The sequence below is a fragment of the Pyxicephalus adspersus genome, chromosome 2, assembly GCF_032062135.1.
Source record: "Pyxicephalus adspersus chromosome 2, UCB_Pads_2.0, whole genome shotgun sequence".
Taxonomy (NCBI): Eukaryota; Metazoa; Chordata; class Amphibia; order Anura; family Pyxicephalidae; genus Pyxicephalus; species Pyxicephalus adspersus.
In genome coordinates, this window is record NC_092859.1 from 38362789 (window position 1) to 38384410 (window position 21622).

Genomic DNA, 21622 nt, shown 5'->3' on the forward strand with positions numbered 1-21622 from the left:
TTCCCTGTTTACCTGAAAAAAGTTTTCCATGAGAGATTCATTTTTAAGTTGATCTCTTAGATACAAACCTCCTTCACATTCTCATCTAACTGAACACTACCATAATAATAAAAAAAAAAAACAATTTTTGCTCACCTAAAACCTGGTATTGGTTATCTGGCATCCTGCCAGCTTTGGCACTCCTGGGTGATGGATTTGCAGTACCCCACACCCAGGAAGCCACTGACAATGGACTTAGTTGGCAGTATATCTTGTTCCAAAGGACAAAGTTAAAAAAAATGTTTAGGAGTAGTTACAGATGGGTCTGAGATGAGTGTGGGGAAAACTTTTTTTTGCTTATGGCCAGTAAGTAAAGCTTGAATCACAAAATCCAACTTAGCAGTCGTTACAACATAGCAAAGGATAAAAAATGAGGCTTCCAGGTATCTTCCAACATGTTGAATGAATGTGATAATAAAATTCAAGTAAGAGATAGGGTCCATGCAAACTTAGTTTCAATATCATTACATCTTTCAGTAGGTAGTATAAGGAGACTTACTGTACTCTGCACAGCAGTGGAAATACTGGAAAGGAAGCCTAAAGCTCCTGAAATTGGTGATGAGGTTTCACCCTCTGTGGATTCGGCACTCTCTCTGGTACTGGCATCTGTAAAAGGAAATAGTGTGACCTAATTTTGAATGTAGAAATGTGAAATCTTCTTCACATGCTCCTGTTTCCTTTTACAAAGTAAAACATACTGGTAAGGTAATTGGCTTCTATTCAAGTGTATTTGTACAGAACTGTAGAATGAGCATTTATTTTTTTAGGAAAAAAAATTTCCACAGCACTCAATCTTGCTAGGCACCAATTTACAAAACCAAGAATCTACACCACAGCATTAGGATGAAGCTGCCCTTTCTGGCCATTGTGGCTATAACAACCTCCACTCCTCTTAGATGGCTTTCTATAACATTTTAAAGTGTGCCAGTGAGAATCTGGACCTAATTAGCCAAAATAGTCAAAATTTGTGAGCTCAGGAACGGATAATAAATTAAATGACTTGTTATTGCACGGCTGCAAATGAAATGCATTGTCATAAAATATGTATGCATGGGTGAAAGCAGGGGTGCAATGTCCACATTTTCAGACACAAACATGACTTTCCCAGCTTGACTTCTAGCAAGCAGCTGTACATTAAAAGATAGCTTATGGTATAATAATAATATTATAATAAATAATAATGTCAAACATCCAGAATGCACCTAAAGAAAGAAACTGTCTTTATGGTACACGGTGTGTGTTAGCAAACTAAAAGTAACCCAGTTAGGGTTTAAATCTACTTTCACAAATATCTGCAGGCCTGAGACTTCTATTTTGAATCAAATTATTTGTTGGGGACTGAGTGCTGGGGGAACCTTTGTATTCACATTCCTAGAATATAGATATTTTGGTGTCATGTTCTCAAAAAAATGCATTTTCCTGTGTATGAAATATCTGAAATATTACGCCGTCATTAATAAAAATTGTCTTTACTTGCCTTCTGCTACTTCAGGTTGGTCTCTAAATGACAGCTCTACAGGACTCGGAACTCCCAGAGTGCTCTCTGCCTTTTCAATAGCTGTACTGATTCCATGACCTGTTAAAGGAAATGTATTATTTATTAATGATATATAATATATTTAAATGTTTACTTCACATTTTCTAAGTGCACCTAAAAGCTAATATGTTTAGCTATTATGTAATTTGTTTACAAACTACTCAGTATAAAGATGCTATTTGCTTAGATATTAAAGTAGGCAGTTAAATGTACAATTGAAATATAAAAAGATATAGCTCTGGTTTGCTTAGAGTGCTGCCCCCTCTTCCTCATTCTGTTGCTGTGTGGTGAATTACAGAATGGTGATATTAAGACAGAATTTAAAATGCACATATGCCAATGGCATTCTAGAAGACTAGGGAGATTCCCAATACAGACTGTATAATACTTGGCAAACCCATCATTTTAGGCATGCATATTCTTCTGCATACAATATCACAATGGGAGGGGGTCAGTTATTGATAGAATGAATGATAGGACAGGGACCTATGAGAAGAAGGGGAGTCACATACTCCTTTACAACTAGATCAACTGGGCTTTTTCTTTAAGTTCAATAGCTGCAAGAAATGGAGAGTGTAACCATGTACTGCTAGCAAAAGAACATGCAAGTCTGCTTCTTTGTCCTGCTTATAAATGGATACACGCAGTGGAAGGATTACCACGTGTTTTATGGTTAGATACAAATACTCACCTACAGTGGCTACTGTGGCTGAAGCCGTAGATATTAAAGATTTTCCCCAACTTCCCCAGTATCCCCAAGATGATGGGGATTTGGCAGCAGAGTCCTGCAAGAGAAACAGGTGAGCAGATAAAGGACTACATATTAACTATACTTACTAATTCTGATAAACATCTGAGGGATATTTAATTCAATAAACTAGGGAAATGATAGTTAGCTACTATGTAGCTACTACATATTTACATGTATGATACCCCTACAACACAGCAATAAACTTCCAATCAGTATGGACCTAGTCCTTTTGACCTTTAATCTCCATGCAGTCTGTAATCTCCAATCATACCAGTTTTTTTTATCTGTTTAGCTAATTAAAATGGAATGCAAACAAGATTAGGACTTTAAACAAAAAAACCAAATCATCTCTTTTATCCCCATACTTGCTCTGGTTTGTCTGATGTATGACTTTCTTCCTCTTCTATGGACAGACTGCTGGATTTTGACTCCGGGCGTTTCCGAGTTATGGTCACAGGTTCGGTGACTATAGGTTTCTCCTCCACAGGGCTACTGTCTTTAGGCTGAGCAGTCAGTTCCTCCTGGGGCTTGCTGAGGTCCCCTGGGGTTTCACAGTTGTCCTTCTTAGACATTTTCAAAACATCTGGGGGAAAAAAAATAATGAATTAATATATTTAAACAAATAGACATTTTTAAATAAAGCCATGAATGAGGATCAAATGCATGTAAAGACTTCTAAACATGAAAGTTTTCCCTTTGTTTCCCAAACAAGATAAAGAAAAAAGTTCCACCTACTGCTTGTATTTATTTTCTGCTTGCTCCCATAGAACAGGGAAATACCTAGTATTCTAGGACATAGGGTAGCATCAGACTCTATCGTCTTCCTTCTCTTATGAAACAATGTGTGCTTCAATTTACCAGACTCTAGTCCTGTGACACGAATGAGGAGGAGGAGGAGCCCTTAGCTTTGTTTTAAAGCATCGACAAGATCAATTTAGAGCTTACATGGAGCTTATTTTTTTCTTTTCTGCCTTGTTTGAAGTCCATTTCGGCACAGAGCAAAAGACATTTGGAGTCTAACAGATAAAGGACCTGCCACCAATAAATGACTATTACATAACTAAAATTTTTACTTTACATAAAAAGACAGACAACTCTTTTATGTAAGGTAAAACAAAAACCCTTTAAAAAAAAAAAAGTGAAGCCCCTCTGTTCTGTCCTAAAAGACAGTGCAGAGTGCAGAGCTTCCTGGGATACCCAGGTCATGCATCCTAGGAGGCTTCTGGCTGCTCCTCCTGGCTTCTCTGAGATTGGACATGCGCAGAAGGTGCTTTATTTTCAATGGGTAGAAAAAATGTTGATCCCATGCATGCGTAGTGAGATTGATGCTTTTTTCCCCAATTACCAGAGACTATGTCACCCGATCTCGAGCCTGCGCAGTGTGAGATTAGGTGACGTAGGCAGAAGAAGAGGAAAGAAGATGGCACCGCCCAGCACAAAGATGGATAAAAGGACGGGGCAGCACCCAATCCAGGCAACCTTCACAAGGATCATGAAATCTGGGGAAGGTGAGTTTACTTCTGCTTTAAAACTTGAAACTTGGGAACTTCCCTGCATGCAACTTTATATGCTACAGGTCATCTGCTTTTAATAATATATAATTTTAGCTAATGTTTAGGCTAAAAATTTATTTTACCAAATGAAAAATGGAAAAATTGGTCTGGAAGTGAAAATGTTAAAGTACACCTAATAAATATATATGACCTTTAATCACATATCTGTATTTTTGAAACTCCTAGTTCTGTGCCCTTTGTGGAAATGCTTTTCAAGTCATTGACCTAGGACACATACGATAGCTGCCACCATCACCATATTCTATGGATGAACAATAAGAGATATCATTTTTAAAGTCTATCCCCAGGACAGAAAGCCCCTTCCCCTCTTAAAGTACCTTTCCGGATATTCATATTATAGACTGTCCTGGCCAGACATTGCCCTTTCACTGTTTCAGTGGAGGTCCAAATTGCTTTATAGAATGTTAATGTCAGCATCAGTCCAGCATTTACCCTGTGAGTGGAGCCTGGAGAAGTGGAAAATCTCAAATGGGAATGTTCAGGACAGAAGGCTAAAGGATGCTGTGCATCATTCAAATCTAGTGTGGACCAATGCTGGACTATAAACAAGCATAAGGTTGAAGTATGATGAGAAGCTTTTATTTCCTGTGGTGTGTTGTGGCATTTTTAAAACCTACTAACTCAAAAACAAAAACACAGAAAAAGATTTTTAACTTCTTTTCTGACTTTTATTTCCCAGTCTTGTTTTGGACCTGTAGTTCAGATGTACTTAAGCCAGAAAAAGCTAGGCAGCTAGATTTTCAGATGGAAGCTGGCAATGGTAAAGAAGAATATTTTCTTGTAGCTGGTATGCAAACTAAATCTCTTGCAAATCTCGCATTATTTTTCTCCTGGACTTCTAGAAGCACATGCTTATATTCTGCAACTCTCACCTATTGAAGTCACACTTCATGCCCTGCATGTTACATGCGAGTGGAATGGGATACCAGTGCGGCCTTACTTGGTGGAAGACTTTTCTACCTAATAACTACCTTGTAGCTAATTTTTGTGCAGTTTAAAAGTGGAATCACAGAGGTTGCAAATTACTGGGACAAAATAAAATTAGACAATGTCTTTAAACTATTGATATACTTACTGCTAAACAGAATATGTAAAAGAATTAAAAATGGCTGCTGAATACCACACAGAAGTTTGTAATCTGAAACATAAAGTAAAAAAGTATTACATGAATTATAAAAAAAAAAAATTTTAAATTTCATCTTTCATCGGCAACAGCCTGCTGATCAGCATATTCTGCAGTGATGAATCCTTAAAAAGAAACCTCTCATGATAGATATGCATGGGCTTATGGACTCACTTCTTATACTGAAATAAAAAGCAGGCAGCTTGGGGATTCTGACTTCACCTACTGCTTGCTTGTCTCGTGGCAATTATCTAGAAAGTATAGTAACTAGAGAACATCAGGAAACTAGCATTCTCAGGAAGAGGCCAGAAACATGTCCCATGTTTCTCTTCTTTAGAGGAAATTAACACTGTTTTGTGTATATGTTCTGTATATGTCCAGCACTAGAAATACTCTTCATTGTTTAGCCAGTTACATTTGAAATATTACCTATAACTATCTTATATCTATATTTATAGTAAGGAGCTCTGGGCTCATTTTTACATGCTTGCCTGTGTGTTCTTAGCTGCTGTGTTTAAATAAACTGTAGTTTAAAGAATTAAATAGCTCAAGAAGAAATCAATGAACTGTCATTTACAACCCATATTTAATGTACAGTGCTGCATAATAAGTTGGCACTATATAAATAGGCTGTTTGGGGCAGGGTCCTCTCCTCCTGTGTCGCTGTCCGTATTTGTCTGTCATTTGCAACCCATATTTAATGTACATCGCTGCGTAATATGTTGGCGCTATTGAAAATAAGCTCTTCCGGGCAGGGTCCTTCCCATCCTGTGTTGCTGTCTGTATTTGTCTGTCATTTGCAACCCCTATTTAATGTACAGTGCTGTGTAATATGTTAGCGCTATATAAATAAACTTTTCGGGGCAGGGTCCTCTCCTCATGTGTCACTGTCTGTATTCATCTGTCATTGGCAACCACTATTTAATGTATAGCACTGCGTAATATATTGGCGCTATAAAGATCCTGTTTATTATTATTAATATTAATAATAATAATGAACACAACTGAAAAACCTAGACAAGAACTTATCTCCCTGCTACTTGTCAACTTTGAAGGAAGTTTTAGTGAAAGAGAGAGGACGTAAAGACCAACAGCTATAGCTTGCTGTTTTCTTAGAAATGCTCTGGGAACCTGGTATAATGGGTGCACCATGTAATGAATCTGTATTTGTGAAAAAACAATAACAAATAATATAAATTCTCTTTCTATTTTAGTGAAATAAACCTACTACTCCAGAGCCACTCCATAGTTCTGTGCTGACATGGATGAATTACAGTCCTATCCCTCAACACAAATGTTCCCATGCACCCTTGTAGGATGGAGAAAGTGAGGGGGAGTATCTGACCAGGTCTTTAGGATCAGTGGTCCCCAACCCCCAGGCCACGAACTGGTGCCAGTTTGTGGATGGTGAAATGGGGGCCAAAAATGACAGCAGTAGCGCCTTCCTTACACTGCCCTAAAACTAGTGACAGTAGGAGCACAATGAGCAGGAAGCGCGGGCGGCTATCCTCAAACTGCTTACACAGGAGATGATGAGAAAGGCAAAGCAATGTATGTAAGGCTTACACTTCTCTGCCATTCCCAGCAGATCTGCCACCTGACAGCACCCCAGCACTCTTACACTACTGCGCTATTCTCAGCCAGTGTCCTGACAGGAGGCCGAGCTGCTGAGAATAGCGGAGTAGTGTAAGCTGTACATACACCGGGCCGCAGCAAAATTTTATTCTATGTTACCGGGCCCTGCTGTCAGAAAGGTTGGGGACCACTGTGTTAGATGAAGGCATATGGTCAAACTCCAAGACCTATTGGACTGTGCAGGTATATTTAAAAACCCTGAGTAACTGCTATACCAGAAGGGTAGAAGGTAATTTAGGTTGCTTTTGTTTGTGCCCCATTCCCATACACTATAATTAGAAAAACAAATCCACATTTCTTCTCCCTCCCTAAATTGCCCCACATCCTACCACGTGACAAGCCAGGCCAAGACCTCTCATTATTAAGCTATTGGTAGGTAGCAGAATATCATACAAAATAAATTTAATTTTAAAATTTTCAAAATCACCTAAACATATCTGCAACCATTGTCATAGAAAAGGCTCAGATTTATTTCTGCTGTAGGTTAGAAAGTAAATGAAATATTCAATGTTCTGCAATAAAAACCCGGCACTGCTTTAGGTATTTGAAGGTTGCCTTTCCCTGGCATACTAAATACAGTTATCCCTACAGTGCCAAGTAAATTTTGTCATACCCGCAAATAATAATTTTTTATTTGTATAAAATCAATAAAAAATAACACAATTATAAGCAGAACTCCAGGCACACAGCTTAATGCACAGATAATATAGTTATATGTTTATTGCTTTACCTGCCAAAGGATTTGTAATGTTTAGTGACAACTCATTATTTACACAATTTCCTCATACTGTACAGCCAGACAGATGACACACGTAGTTACTAATTAAAGCCTTGCTCCAGCTAATTCATTCTTTTTATAGTCTGCAGAATAATCCCATTTCTTGCTCTTTTTCTCCTATACAAAATTTTCTATCATGTACCCTGAATGGCGACATTTCCCTGACTCCCTGTCCCCATAACACCTGTATAGGAAATAGGGAAAGGAGGACATAGCCAGCAAAATTCTTTGTAAATAGTTCTATTCCTTTCCCATTTTCTGTCTGCTTCATTGTTTCCACCATCAGAAATGAGATACGGCCATCACTGGAGTCCATGAAGTGGACCAGCAGCTTTGAAACCCAACAAAGAATGAAACTGATGAAACCAGAACTACAGTCCCACTTAGAACAATGGCGATCAGGCAGGAGGTTATGGCCGGAAAGGTCAGGCGATTTTCCTTCTGCAATAACTGTCCTTACCTGCCTGATTGCTGAGCAATGGGAAACTCGGCAATCTCTCCTTCTCTTACATATGCTGGGAATAATGAACGTATGTCAAGATGGCCAAAGATCATCTACAAGAAAAAAGATGGTGGCGCCCTGCAGGGGAACAGGGACAGCTGAGTATTATTAATAAACTATTATTAAACATTATTTAAATGGCGCCAACATATTACACAGCGCTGTACATTCAATGCGGGTTGCAAATGACAGACAAGAGAAGGAGAGGACCCTGCCCTGAAGAGCTTACAATCTAAGAGATGGGGGATGAAGCACACAGTATAACGGGTTCCTCTGTGGTCATCACATCTATAATCACTATACACATCCCATACTAAGCGGACACATCTACAGCAGATTGTACAATCACATTGTAACATGTGAGACAACAGAAATTGCTGCCATCTGATCCTAAGGAGGCAAGGAGCTTAGGGCTGATAGCTATGGAACGTCTAAAATCATTCAGAATTCACAGGCAGGTGCATTTGACCTGCAGTTGATCCTCTTCTGACCTGCTGCAATTTTGTTTGTTGTTTGTACAAGTATAAAAAATACATTTCTAGGTGTCAGTGTGTCCCTGGTATTGCTAACAATGCTTTATGTCCCTATATGGCCTATTTAATTGTTCGAATAAATATAATATTTAATATAACACTTATAATACCTGCCACATGCACACCATGCATACATACAGACACACATATGAAAAGGTAATGTCAGTCAGTCAGTCAGTCAGTCAGTCAGTCAGTCAGCCATTGGAAATGATGCCCACACACAGCCCTGGCAGAGGATGTTTGGCCATGCTGGGACTCGTAGTTCCTCACCAGACGCACGCAGGTGACGCTACCTGTCTAAGGAGCAGCAGCTGGCCGGGATCCCCTCCGCGATGACGTCACCAAGAATAGGGGAGCTTACGCCGCCACGTCACTCGCAGTAACCCAGCACCACCGGGGTCAGCGAGGCTGTCAGTCCGCCCCGGAAGTGATATCAGAGAGGCCAGCGCTTCCGGGAGCAGGCTGTCAGCTGAGCGCAGAGGGTTTGTGTGTGGTCGCGGATGAGGTGATTGTTTTTGTCAGGTAAGAGAAGCCGCGAACCGGGGGAGACACAATTATGAGTCTCAGAACTTATATTGAGCAGCGCTGGGTGTTTATTACTCAATGCACGGATGCGACTGAGTGCTCGGCATTATGCAGGAAGTGCTGGTACAGGATACATTGAAGCGGACTCCACACCAGGGGTGTCAAATACACAGAGGGCCACAATTAAAAATTTAGACTAAGTCGCGGGCCAAACTTGAAATTTATTGAAAAAACATTTTTCATCTCAATAGGAAGTAAAAAGACCACATGAGAAAAGCATGCAGTAATATGCAGTGGTATCATCTAAATTATTTAAATCAATCCACTGCATATTACTGCATGCTCTTCTCATGTCTTCTTGTTTCTTCTTATTGACATTAATTGTTTTACTTAGCCAGAGAATGCAATGTGAAACCAAATGAATTGCTGCATTCACATTGCATTCTCTGGCACAGTAAAACAAGTAATATAGTAATAGCTCTATGATAATTCCTGATAATAATCCTGATATTTCCTGATTATTGAGCTTACCTGTCAGTATAAACTCTGCAGGGTCCACACATAGGCTGCTGTTCAATAAACACAAACCTGCTACTACAATTCCTGCCATCATTTGCATCTATAAAATGCGGGGCCACACATAGGCAGAGGGGCCGCTGGTCTATAGAAGTGAGAGATGCCGGGAATTGTAGTAGCCGCATTGTACTCCCATATATAGAACAGCAGCTTAATATGAATTGCAGCTGGCCCAGCGTTACTACAGATTGCAGTAGTGGCGGGCCAGCCGCAATTCATATTAACCCCCCTAGCGGTATTCCCGAGTGTGACTCGGGGTGGATTTTCCATGCAAAAAGCGATAATCCCGGTAGTCACACTCGGGGTTGCTTAAAACATTAAAAAAAATACCTTGTTCTGTTGGCATTCTGCTGGTCCCTGCAGGTCCTGGGGACACGTCCTCCTCCTCCGATCTCCAGCCGGCGACTGCAGAGACGATCTCCGGGATTTCCCGGTGACATCAGTGCAGGCAAAAGGAGCAGCAGTAAATTCAAATAATTTTCTATTGTATTCGATACAAAATAGCTGTATTGAGTCCAATACAAAAAAATCTTTATATTAATTATATATGATTATTCTATATATGTTATATGTGCTACTGTACAGTTATATTACGTTTCACAATTTTTTTAAAAATTTTTTAACAGATTTTTGTGTTATTTAAAGTGTTTTATTACATTTTTTGAATTTATTAAAGTTTGCACATATTTCTGTGAGTTATGCCTAAGTTATGCAAAAAAATGTAACGCTTTTTGTGTGGCAATATGAACAGAATTAGAAAGTTAGGGGGGTTAGGAATTCTTTTGGGAGCCAAAAAAAATGATGTACCGGGCCAGAGTTTGACACCCCTGCTCTACACAGATATATGCGGTGTAATAATATAATATACATTATACGCGTCAAATACAATCAGCAGAAGCAGCTATTTGTGACCTGGTCTCCGCCTTTTGTAGTCCCTGTAATGCAAGGAGGGGGAAGCAGTGCAGCTTTGGTCACCATCGGGAAGGTCAGGCCTTTTGTTTTTTGAAGTTACTAATTCTGTGTAATTCTACTTTAAAAAACAGCATCATTTGTGGAAAGGTTAAAGCAGAACTTAAAAATCACACCTTACCTAATCACTTACCTTTAAATCCCCAGATCCCTCGAATGTGCTGGAGAACTCCTCAATCGGTCCTGGAATTCTCCTTCGTTCCGGTACAGAGGAAGCATTGGCATCTTCAGCCTTCTTCACCCAATCTCACACCGCACAGGCACCAGATCAGGTGATGTAGCCACTATAAAGGAAAAAAATGCCAATCTTACTGCCAATCTGCATCTCTTTCCCCTCAGTGTAGGGAAATGCCCATTCTGCTCAGATTCCAGATCAGGCATTCGCAGAAGGAGCAGCCTCCTGGGGAACATGGCGTAGGTTCCCATGTGCCCATTATTCCCATTGCCCATTATTTCACTGTGTTGCAGTAAAAAAAAGAATAATATTTTTATTTTATATGAATGGGTTATCTACCATTTTATGTAAAGTAAAAACTTTGAGTTTAGGTCAGCTTTAAAAGCAACCCTGCTACTGGGATTTATTTTATCTGTGAAAACAATAAAAAGTACTTTATCTTCCTCCCTCCAGCAGACTCTGCTCTTCTGTGATCGCCCAATCTAAAGCTACGTACACACTTCCAATTATTATCGTCGGAAAACGAACGACGAACGTTCCTGCACGATATACACGAACGATCGTATAGCACCGATCCTGCACATAGAGGTAACGACACGATCGTTCTTACAGGTCTACAATTTAAAAAAAAAAATTTCATGAAAACCTGTAACACTTTTGGTACAGAAATCTAGACATCAGTGTAACGCCCAGGTGGTTAAGTATCCTGTGATCAATAAGTTCTCATTTTGTTTACATTTTAATGAAAACAAGATTTTAAAACATACATTTTTCTGCTGATTTTACAGAACCTAAATGAGTTTCTGGAGTTGTAGCAAGTATTAAATAGTGCAGATTTCCAGCTGCAAAAGAAGTGCACATAATTTATAATGGACTGCCAGCAAGATTCTACTTATCTAAAATAACACTAAAGCAGCTGCATACATTTAATATTTCAGGAGCTATTTTAGTAGTTTTCAGGCAGTCACCGGATGATCACAATGAAACTGCTGACATTATGCTATCAAGTCTGGTCTAATCTGGTCTAACTAGCTTTTGTGTGACTTGTTTTTCACCGCGCTCATTGCCAGGTTTAAGTATATGGTTTGACCAAGATTACTTTGTTGTAATGTGTGATTGACACTGTTTTTAAAATTCTTGGCTTTTTTTTTTTTACAGGAATGGAGCTATACAATGTTGGAAAAATCCATGAATCAACCGCTTAGTGTCAGATGAGAGAAGCTTTTTGTCTTTGAAACTTCTGCCTTGGAATATATGTCTTTATTTGTAAGGCCAAATGGGAAGATCTTTTTCCTGCCTTTGTTTAAGGACCCTGTTCTTCCTGCTCTGCAATGTTATTTGCATTGCACAGAGCAGAGAAAATTTCACACAGATCCTTAGTCTCCACAATGCCTCCTTGCATGCTCAGCTGCAGATCTCCGCAAACTCTCCAGCCCATCGAGACCAGATAGCCAAAGAAGGAAGCAGCACGGTCATAGAGTGTAACCTTAATGCCAGCCAGAACGGAGATGTCATGTGGTTTAACTCCAAGGGACATCCGCTTGGAGAGGTGGAAGGAGGTAAGATGAAATAAAATTAAGATGTGTATACTTATGCTTTATTTTTTTGAATATAATTGGATACAAGTTTATGCCACATTGCCAAAACATCCAACAGTATTCTCTTGATTCCCAAGTAGTGTCCATTGGCTTGTTGGAAAGATGAATATAACACATGTAACAAGGCAGTTCATGTGAACAAAGTTGTCAGATCCTAGTTTACTAGAGTTTCCCAGGGCTTCTTCTGATGCCTATTTCACCCAGAACTAGATACCCTGATAAATATTAGTTTTTTGAGTTTGTTTATGCAGATAGGTCCAGGACTTTTCAGTGGACCTAACTCTGATTGGATTAAGTGAGCTCTCTATTTAGTCCTTTGAAAAGTTCACTAGAGGGCAGGTGACACGTTTCGGATTTGTCCTCTAGTATAATATCCATAATAACATATGGAGAACTTGTTTATACATCAGACCAATTCAACATAACCCGTGCAATCTTCATTCATATATTCTTGCAGTGTGGCACTGTGAGGCTTGCACAGAGCTGAACAGTTTAAACTGACTGACTGGTGAAAAGTGGCAGAATGTTTGAGCACTAATTATAGTTTAGACGTCCATATTAAGTTAATTAGGAGGCTAATTAACACTACTCCCCTACATGCAGAAAGCATTTACTTGGCAATGTGTTGTGTTGAATCACATTGTAAAATTTTCCTGATTCAGAATTCCATTCTGAATTTTCTAATATGTTCCCCTGCTGGTCTAGTTCCATGCAGTTGAATGGCTTTCTTTCAAAGTGCAACACAATTACAAAACATGATAGCCAGGGTCCGGTTACAGCTTTGGGTCCTAGGCAAAGCATCAGCCCTTCCCTCTGCCCATTTCTTTAACTACAATAATAAGGATTGCAATAGACAAAAAAAGCCACACCAGTGGCCTTGTCTGTAGTGCCATTATCCCTTCAGATGTATACTACCTATACGCTTGTAAACTTCTGCACACGGTGTTCTTCTACAAAGTGAATTCCATATATAAAGGGCAGAGCTGCCCAACTATGGTCCTTTGGGGTCACACACAGGCCATGAGTTATATATAAACAGTCACTTTTTTTTGTAAACCACACTTTTAAACTTAAAATTAAAAATTAGACAAAATATTAAAAATGTATGTGGAGATTGGCCCTGGAGGGCTGAAGTTGGACTGTTTTGGTATATAGCCTTGCTGATTACCCACTTAGCATTATAACTGGACAACTGGACTAATAAATATCACCCATATAGCTCTAGCGTTGGGGGTAAGGAATCACAGCACGCCTGGCCCAAAACAGAAAATTAGTAATTTCTTGGCAAATTGTCTTCATGGAGATCTGCAGTTGCATAAAAAGGCCATTACTGTATGTGGCCTGTTGTGAAATATGTGTAGAATGAAGTATTTATTGATTTTGCCTTGTAAAGGTGGATAAAACTTGTACAAGCAGAATTTTAGTCCCAAGAAAAAAAAATTTAAAACATACCACTATACAGGCCATTTAGGTTAGTTGGAGTTGCACCAAGTCTCCGATAGAGTTTGATCTAATACAGTTGATTTAATTCATGGAGGTGATCCAGAACTCTTGTAATTCCTGGACAATGCATTTATGAGCTAAAATAATGAGTCATTTCAAAGCATTGCCGCAGTCCTAGTATTTTAATTTGCTACAGTGCTTTTTATCTGACTGGCTTCCTAGTTAGTGATGCGCATACAGAAGAATCGTTATTAGGCTGAGCAAATTTATATCCTGAGATTACCATCATTCCCCTTAGGAATGTTTCCTAAATAGGTTAGGTAGTGAGATAATGATTTAACCCATGGCAGTCAGCTGGCAATTTACTTGATCCAACTTATTTCTTGCCTCTGAGAATAGAGCTGGTACTATGTATACAGCAGCATGGTAAATTGATCTGTGAGCGGATAAAACAATAGCAAGTATTTGCATTGTAGGATTGAGGGAAAGAATAAACTAGGATACAATTTTCAGGACTATTTACTTTATTTATTTATTTTTTTTTTTGTAATCTGGTTGGTGCGTTTTAGATTTTACATGGTCATTTTCTGTGTAGCTGCAAATGTTTCAGGGAATACTATACATCCCTTTAAAGTTCACCTGTTCAGCCTGTAAAGTTTACCAGGCTTTAGACACTGAAGTACTTTGCAAGCAGTAAAACCACTTTAATCTGTGTCAAATCAAATATTTTTTTATCCTTTATTGTATCTCAGGGCTGCTGATCTCATTCAGTTACTTTTTGCTTGCATGTATCGCATTTCGTAGAGCAATGGGTCTTATGGTGGCAACAGTGGACCATGCCTGTCTAATGTGCGTTAAAATGGCCACTTTTTGTATGGAAGCTTCCATTTTGTATGGAAGCCAATGATAAGGTGACAAGCATTGTCCCCCTATTAACAGGGAGTGCCCAAGGAAGCTCCCTCATGGCAGGGGTAACAAGTATAATTTTACTGAATGCTGCAGATTAAAAGAAGTTAAAAAAACTTCTATAAAATATACATAAAGTTTTAAAGGTTTTGATTTACTTTCACAGTCTCCTATGTTTCTGTTTATTTTGGTTACAGGAGGGAAATGGCTGATCTCTTCCACTGGGGCCCTTAACATTACAAGTGTAAGCTTTGCTGATCGAGGCCGATATACCTGCATGTGTCCAGTTGTTAATGGCACCTCCTTCTACACCGTTACTCTTCGGGTGACTTTTACCTCTGGTGATATGGGCATATACTACATGATAGTCTGCTTGGTTACCTTTACTATCACACTGATTCTTAACATCACACGACTCTGCATGATGAGCAGTCACCTGAGAAAGACAGAGAAAGCTATTAATGACTTCTTCCGCACGGAGGGGGCTGAAAAGCTCCAAAAGGCCTTTGAAATTGCCAAACGTATTCCAATTATCACCTCTACTAAGACTCTGGAGCTGGCCAAGGTGACTCAGTTCAAAACCATGGAATTTGCCCGTTACATAGAAGAACTGGCCAGAAGTATTCCTCTGCCCCCACTCATATTTAACTGCAGAGCTTTTATGGAGGAGATGTTTGAAGCAGTGAGATTGGATGATCCCGATCAGGTGGATAAGGAGCACGGTTCTGGGATCTTTACTATCAGTCCCAGTATGGTTCGGAGCGGATCTCCAACTGGTGACTCTGAGAACAGCTCAGTCCAAGGCCAGGAGATTGCGGTTAATGTGTCTGTTCATCCTCAGTTTGAGACTCAGAGCATCAACACCAACCATTCTCAGGAGTGTCCTAATGTAGCATGCCCCGAGGAAGTGATCCCTATAGTGGATCAAGACAGGGCGCCAGAAGCCAGTGTGTGACTACACTAGCTTTTATTTTTTTTTTCTAACATTAGACCTTCCAGCCCAAATTGATATTTCAAACTTTGCTCTAGGCTATAGAGATAAAGAATTGATTCCTATTTCTCTGTACACAACAGAAAGTAGCACAAAAGTAGGGAAAATCCCCTTTTGGCATGGCAAAAGTACCCCAATGGGAAAATGTTTCCATTCCATTGGTTTTTCCAATTACACATTTCAGGATTTTTCCTATGACTGTCAGGACAAATACAGAATGTGAATGTTAGAAACAGGCAAAAAAAAAAAAACCATCAACATTTTATCCAAAACAATAAAGTTTTGGTTTCAGGTTAGTTTTATCTGTCCAGGCCTCTGTTAATAATGTGCACCTACAGTCCCAGTATGACCTCTGGCTGCTGCAGTTATGAAGGGATCCGTCACTTTCATTTATTCATTTTATTTTACATCATGGAAAACATCAATAAGTCTTCTTCGGGTATAGCTGAAGATGTGGGACCCCACAGCAGTGAAAGAAAATGAAATATTGAAGATATTGCCAATCCGAAGTCACATTTGGGTGGACTGACACTTCAAGCTTGCTACAGATTATTGGATTTTTTTTTCAACTTGATTCAATTGTTTAAAAAAAATGTGCCATGTCACTTCAAATACATATTTTTTACTACAACGGGAGCCCATCTTTATTAGCATTCAAGGGCTGTATATACATTTTTTTCTATAAACATGTCTTAATGGAATGGATAAATAGGAAGCAAGAGAGGAGCTTCTTTTTTCTTTGATCAGATGATTTCTTCTGAAAGGATAAGCCATTGAACACTGATCCTCCTATTTAGCATAGATCACCTGAGTAAATGCCTCCGCTTCTGATCACATCACACTTTGGAGCACCCAGAGTATTTTATTTTTTTCAGGAAAAGAAAAATGTTTCTCTTTTGTTCCACTATTTTATCCATCCCAGTATGACTGTAACATAGCAACATGTACTTAGCATATGTATATGTACATACATAGCAGCATTTATTTAATTATAGGTCCACTTTAAGCAGAAGCGAGGTCATAAAACTGTATATAAGCAAATGCTTATTTACATTATGTAAATTTAAACATAGCTTATGAAATTGGTATTATATATATTAAGTTTTCACCTTCAGAAACAGCAGATTTACAACAAAGCCTCAGTCTTTACTGTCTTTCCTGTCTATTTTGAGGTACTTATTTTTAAGCATTTCCTATACTATCTCTATTAGAGAAAAGGGACCTTCCAGTGTGATGTGGTTCAGCTCGAAAACAGCTGAAGTGCTTCTGTCTTTTATTTGATGTTACACCTCTTTTCAAAATAAAGAGCCACAGCATAATGCACCTTGATTTTGATATACTTTATTTTTTTCAACAGCTTTTTGTAGTTTTGTTTAATGGCCATAATCATAAAAAAAACAAATTTTGAACATACTCTGAATGCTGGTAATAAATTAAAATACCGTTTTTGCTCCCCTAAAGCTGAGGTTCCAGTTTTGCGTTTTCTGTCTTCTGTTTCCTAGAGGCAGAATCCTTTTTCAGATATTTCCTTTTAGCTGTCCAGTAATTGGGATCCAGTAAAGGACTCTGCAGAAATTATGTTAGCCCTGTATTTGGAAGGCCCCTGCACCTGTAAATGGTGCTGGCTATGGATGTTGATGGTGAATTTAGGTAAAAACATTGAGGCAAAGATTAGGAAGGGGGGAGAAATAACTGATATTTGCATACAGATGGGATTTAAAGCCCAGTTGTAGCTTAAACTTATACTTTACGCAGTCAATGTGCACAAACCATTATTTTTTTTAAATTTTGCTTATATTTTTTCTTAAAGTTCTCCTGCGCTACATCAAACTCCCCTTCCCTAGCAGGCACTGAGGTAGAAGTGTTAGCAGGATTGAGCACAGTATTTGTGACATTACTGGTGGTATTAATCTGCTCAGGAAAGACTTCTTATCCCACACAGATCATAGAGGTCCGCCTCTTTTCAATGGGCTGTTGAGCTGGTAGTTTGGCTCCTAAAGACTGACCAGTGGGTATTCATGCTAGTCCTTATAGCTGTGTAGAAATTAATATATATAAATTGTATATCTAGGCAAAAATGCTCTGCTGCACTGAAACTTCAAGCAGTGTTGTGAGCCCTTCCTGAGTTCTCCAATGCTGGGTGGTAAACCTGTTCCCCCTCTTTTTACCTTTAAAAAATAAAAGTAAGATGGTCTTTGGTGTTTTAGGAGAGACAGAAAAATAGGAAAATGTTCATGTATTGCTATATATCTTGCTATTCTCCAATTATGAACTGACACCTGGCTTTAAAGTATCCTTCTACCTATACTCCCTTCCAGACTTCGAGCTCAGAACTTTAAAGTGCTTTTCTTAGCAATCAGCAGCTCAACAAATGAGCTTTTTGCAGATCTGAGCAAAACAAATTTGAGGGTATAGGTGGCATGGGGTGTATAAGTGGCGGTGGGGGGCTGGTAGATAGCCTATTAAATGGTAAAGCCATCCTTCTATTGGTGAATACAAGATACCTCCTCAAAGTGATTATATGGCGTCATAGACAGATAAAATTTTCTATGTTTTATGTACCTACACTCCTCTGTAAGTGGTAAATGTTTTTCCTGGTGTAATACCAAAACATGGATCCGCTCAATAAAACAGCAACCAGTTAAAATACTTAACCTCAAGTTAAATACCTGCAGTTTATGTAGTCAGTCATTTTATTTTTGCATGTACAATAATTTTTTTTTACTGTACTAAATAGTTTGAAAACTTTTAGCCGTAAATGCTAACAATAATTTGTTACCAGCAGATTAGTACAAATACTATTCAATGATGGAGATGTATATACTAGTTTATAAGTTGGTTTGCAATGTTATTACATATTTTTGCCTTCAGTCTGCGGCAAGAGCTGAAATGTGCAAATAACCAAATCACACTGTTGACGAATACACTGCAAGGATTTTTATCGAACTACTTACTGTAAATACCAGACAATGTAAAGGAGGCAGAGGCAAATTTAAACGCTTAGGTCTCCCGTATTCTACAGAAAGGCCATGCGTTCTAAAGGCACAGGGACTCCAGATGCAAACTAGGTCTGCTTGTCTTTTGAAATAATGAACAGGCCATTGCTAAATAGGTACAAAAGTTTTTGTCCATACATTCCTATAACATTTTACTGTAATTAAATGGTCCGTTCCAGTGTTGTAAAGAAACAACTCGCTTCTGGATTCCTTATAGAATCAGTTCAAGTACTAAACATACGGCATTTATAACTGTGTATGTGCAGTTATATTCTGTAACTATTATATTGTGATATCCATTTTTTAATACAACTGGAGTTTTTTTTTATAAAGACAACTTTTAGTGAAGTTTCCCTTTAATCGTTTACCATCCCTGACTAGCTTCAGCTTCCATCTTTACCTTCAGTTTTAGGCTGCCACCTAAAAACTTCCCATTCTTAAAATCATTGGGTGCCCAAGCATTCCATTGAGCTCTACAATTTTTTTAGCTGGAGTCATGTTCCCGTGGACAGCTGGGTCCACAATGATTAATAATGATGAATAGGCCAGACCAATGAATGATCTGAATGGGGCATCTGCATTAGATGCTGCATGCTGCTGGGACTTTTCTAAAGAGCCTGTGCTGCTCCAAGCGGCTCCATGCTATAAAGTGCAGTTAGAGCTGAGGCTGGGTATTTTATAGGTGGCTGCTGCACTAATTAATAAAAAACAATATTTGACCCTCCTAACAATAACTCGCATAACAATGTTCCTCACTACCCTTGTAGTAGTGGGAAGCTGTAGAGTAAGGATGCTAGTACCTTCTGTGAAGCAGGGAATTCACATAATAAAGCTTCTGAAAGTGGTTGAGAACTCCGATATTAAAAGCCCCAATATCTAAATATGTGGCAGAAGCAAGCAGCTAAATCATTTAACCAACAACTACCACAGAAGCAGCTAATTCAAACTTTAAAAAAAAAAAGCAGCGAGTTCACAGAGATGCAGAATAATAGAAACTTTTTATTAATTGCCATTGTTTTCAAGATGTTTGTTCTCACTGCATCTCTGCTGTTGTCCAAACACCCTTAGTAATTTACTGACTTTGAAATTAAGAACTGTATTCATTCCAGATGAACATAATTGGATGTAGACCTGAGCAGAAGCAGGTGTTTTATTGCTCTGGTAATTTGGCTGGTGACAATGCCTGAATTTCACTTGTAGTCTGTTCAGTGTATGCTTGTGTGTACAGCACATTTCAACTCCTAATGCCCAGTAGCTTTCATTTTCTTTGCTGCCAGAATCCTTTTGGCAAGTTAGTGCTCAGATTGTTGAATTATGCAGGAAGGCAGCAGTTTGCCAGCTGATTAATATAAATATTTGAGTGGAAGTGCTGAATTTTTATTTCTATGTATCTTCCCCATACTGACCCTGTGGCACCAATTGGTCCTTTTACTCAATTTTTTTCCTCTTCAGAACTCAATGATTTGATGTCCTAATTTCGGAAAGGGTCATTGTATCTTTATCCATTCAGGGCAAATTAGCAGTGTTTGTGTTAAGCCAGTCTGACTTACTGATATCTCTCCCTTAACTCCCTGCTGCTCCTCCCTTCATTTCAGCCATGAAAATACCCAGTGCTTCTGGATATATTGAAGTGTGCGACCGGTTCCCATGACCATGGCACTCCCTCCAATACCAGCTGACACCTAATAGTTTGATGTTGGCTGCAATGGAAGGAGAAGAGGTGGGGGAACACTGGAGATAGATAACCATGTGCTGTTGGTAAAATCTTGCTATCTAATCTATCCCTGGCCAAACCGCCTAGAAGAAAGAGGAGTTTCTGTAAAGCCACTCTGCATAGTATGACTCGGCTGCCGGTTTATTTTGTCCCAGTCACATAGCTAATAATTACAAGTTCTTTTTGCAGGGGATATTGGGAATATACATAGCATGTGCTCCATTCTGCAACACGGTCTTTTAAAAGTTGGTGGCACTGCCATTAAAGTAACCCTGTTTTGCTATGCAAAACTGTTGGTGCTCAGTGATCATGCCAGGAACATTAAACACAAATAATCTCTTCCAAATGTAATTGTTGAAGACTACTGCTATATTTGTTATCTTGGAGAGCAATGACTTTTGTTAATTTAATTGTTTTTAAGCTGAACTTTAGGTGGCCTGCTAAAAACACAAACAATAAATATTTTGGAGCTGATTTACCTGCCAAGTGATTGGTAGTGGGTAATGTCCAGGATTAAAAGTCTTCTTCCAAGTCGAATGCAAGTACTTTGACTGGTTGTATTATTTATTTAAAGGCTGCATTCAGTTCTCTCTTTTAAGTCCATAGTTTTGGGAGTGGTTGTTCAAATCACTATTCTAGAAAACCTAAATCTGTCCTAAGATATCACATACTTTGAAATCCCTTTGTTGGACTTCTGTAATTCTGAGGCTGTATAGTAGCTTGTGGGCTAATTGGGCCTTCAGTATATGTTCCTGTATCTATATACTTAGTTAGGCATTTATGCATGTGGCTTGTCTATGGCCACCTGTGATTAAATAGTAAAATATTGTATGCTATACAATTACATGTAGCGTGTATAGTTTCTTCCTGAATTACTATTCCAATGACTTTGGTGGTTTTATTCTTCTAGAGGTCATTTTTACCCTTTATAATTTTATCTGGTGATAGATACTCTGGCAAATGAAGGATCCATTATTTCAGTATTATAATGTTATGTATTTCTTCTCTTGTGTGTTTTTTTCCTGTTGTCAAAACCTGCCAATCGTCTATTGTATTCTTAAAGAATCACGTTCATTATTCTGAATAGATTTGTTGTTGTTTGGATTTTCATGAATTGACCTATTAAAACTGAAAATTTAATTTTGTTTTCATTGTCATAAATTATTAACCACCTGAGCGTTACACTGATTTCTAGATTTCTGTTCCAAAAGCGTCACAGGTTTTCATGAAATTTTTTTGTTTAAATTGTAGACCTGT

General features: G+C 38.7%; 2 protein-coding genes across 6 annotated transcripts in view; one reads left to right on the forward strand and one right to left on the reverse strand.

The window, feature by feature from the left end:
• Positions 1-8902, reverse strand: part of FAM114A2 (family with sequence similarity 114 member A2) — a 24138-nt gene extending 15236 nt beyond the window's left edge. The window contains exons 1-6 of one of the 5 annotated variants that reach the window (XM_072400465.1): positions 8766-8891; positions 4977-5039; positions 2693-2910; positions 2268-2361; positions 1517-1615; positions 539-645 (exon numbers count right to left, since the gene is read on the reverse strand). In XM_072400465.1, coding sequence (XP_072256566.1) covers positions 539-645; positions 1517-1615; positions 2268-2361; positions 2693-2899 — 507 coding nt within the window. In that variant the 5' untranslated portion in view covers positions 2900-2910; positions 4977-5039; positions 8766-8891. Of the gene's footprint in view, positions 1-538; positions 646-1516; positions 1616-2267; positions 2362-2692; positions 2911-3062; positions 3155-4976; positions 5040-8742 lie in introns of those variants that run through there. The other 4 variants (XM_072400467.1, XM_072400466.1, XM_072400468.1 and 1 more) reach the window with 4 other exon arrangements.
• On the forward strand, positions 8881-21505 carry MFAP3 (microfibril associated protein 3). Its single transcript, XM_072400470.1, has 4 exons — positions 8881-8994; positions 10690-10814; positions 11876-12276; positions 14862-21505. Exons 3-4 carry the CDS (start codon positions 11994-11996, stop codon positions 15617-15619), a joined length of 1041 nt encoding a protein of 346 aa, XP_072256571.1. The 5' UTR covers positions 8881-8994; positions 10690-10814; positions 11876-11993; the 3' UTR covers positions 15620-21505.
• Positions 21506-21622: the final 117 nt, after the last annotated feature.

Coding starts and splice junctions, on each gene's coding strand:
- MFAP3 (XM_072400470.1), top strand. CDS start 11,994: ATGGGAAGATCTTTTTCCTGCCTTTGTTTAAGGACCCTGTTCTTCCTG. Junction 12,277..14,861: donor GCTTGGAGAGGTGGAAGGAG/GTAAGATGAAAT, acceptor TTTTGGTTACAG/GAGGGAAATGGCTGATCTCT.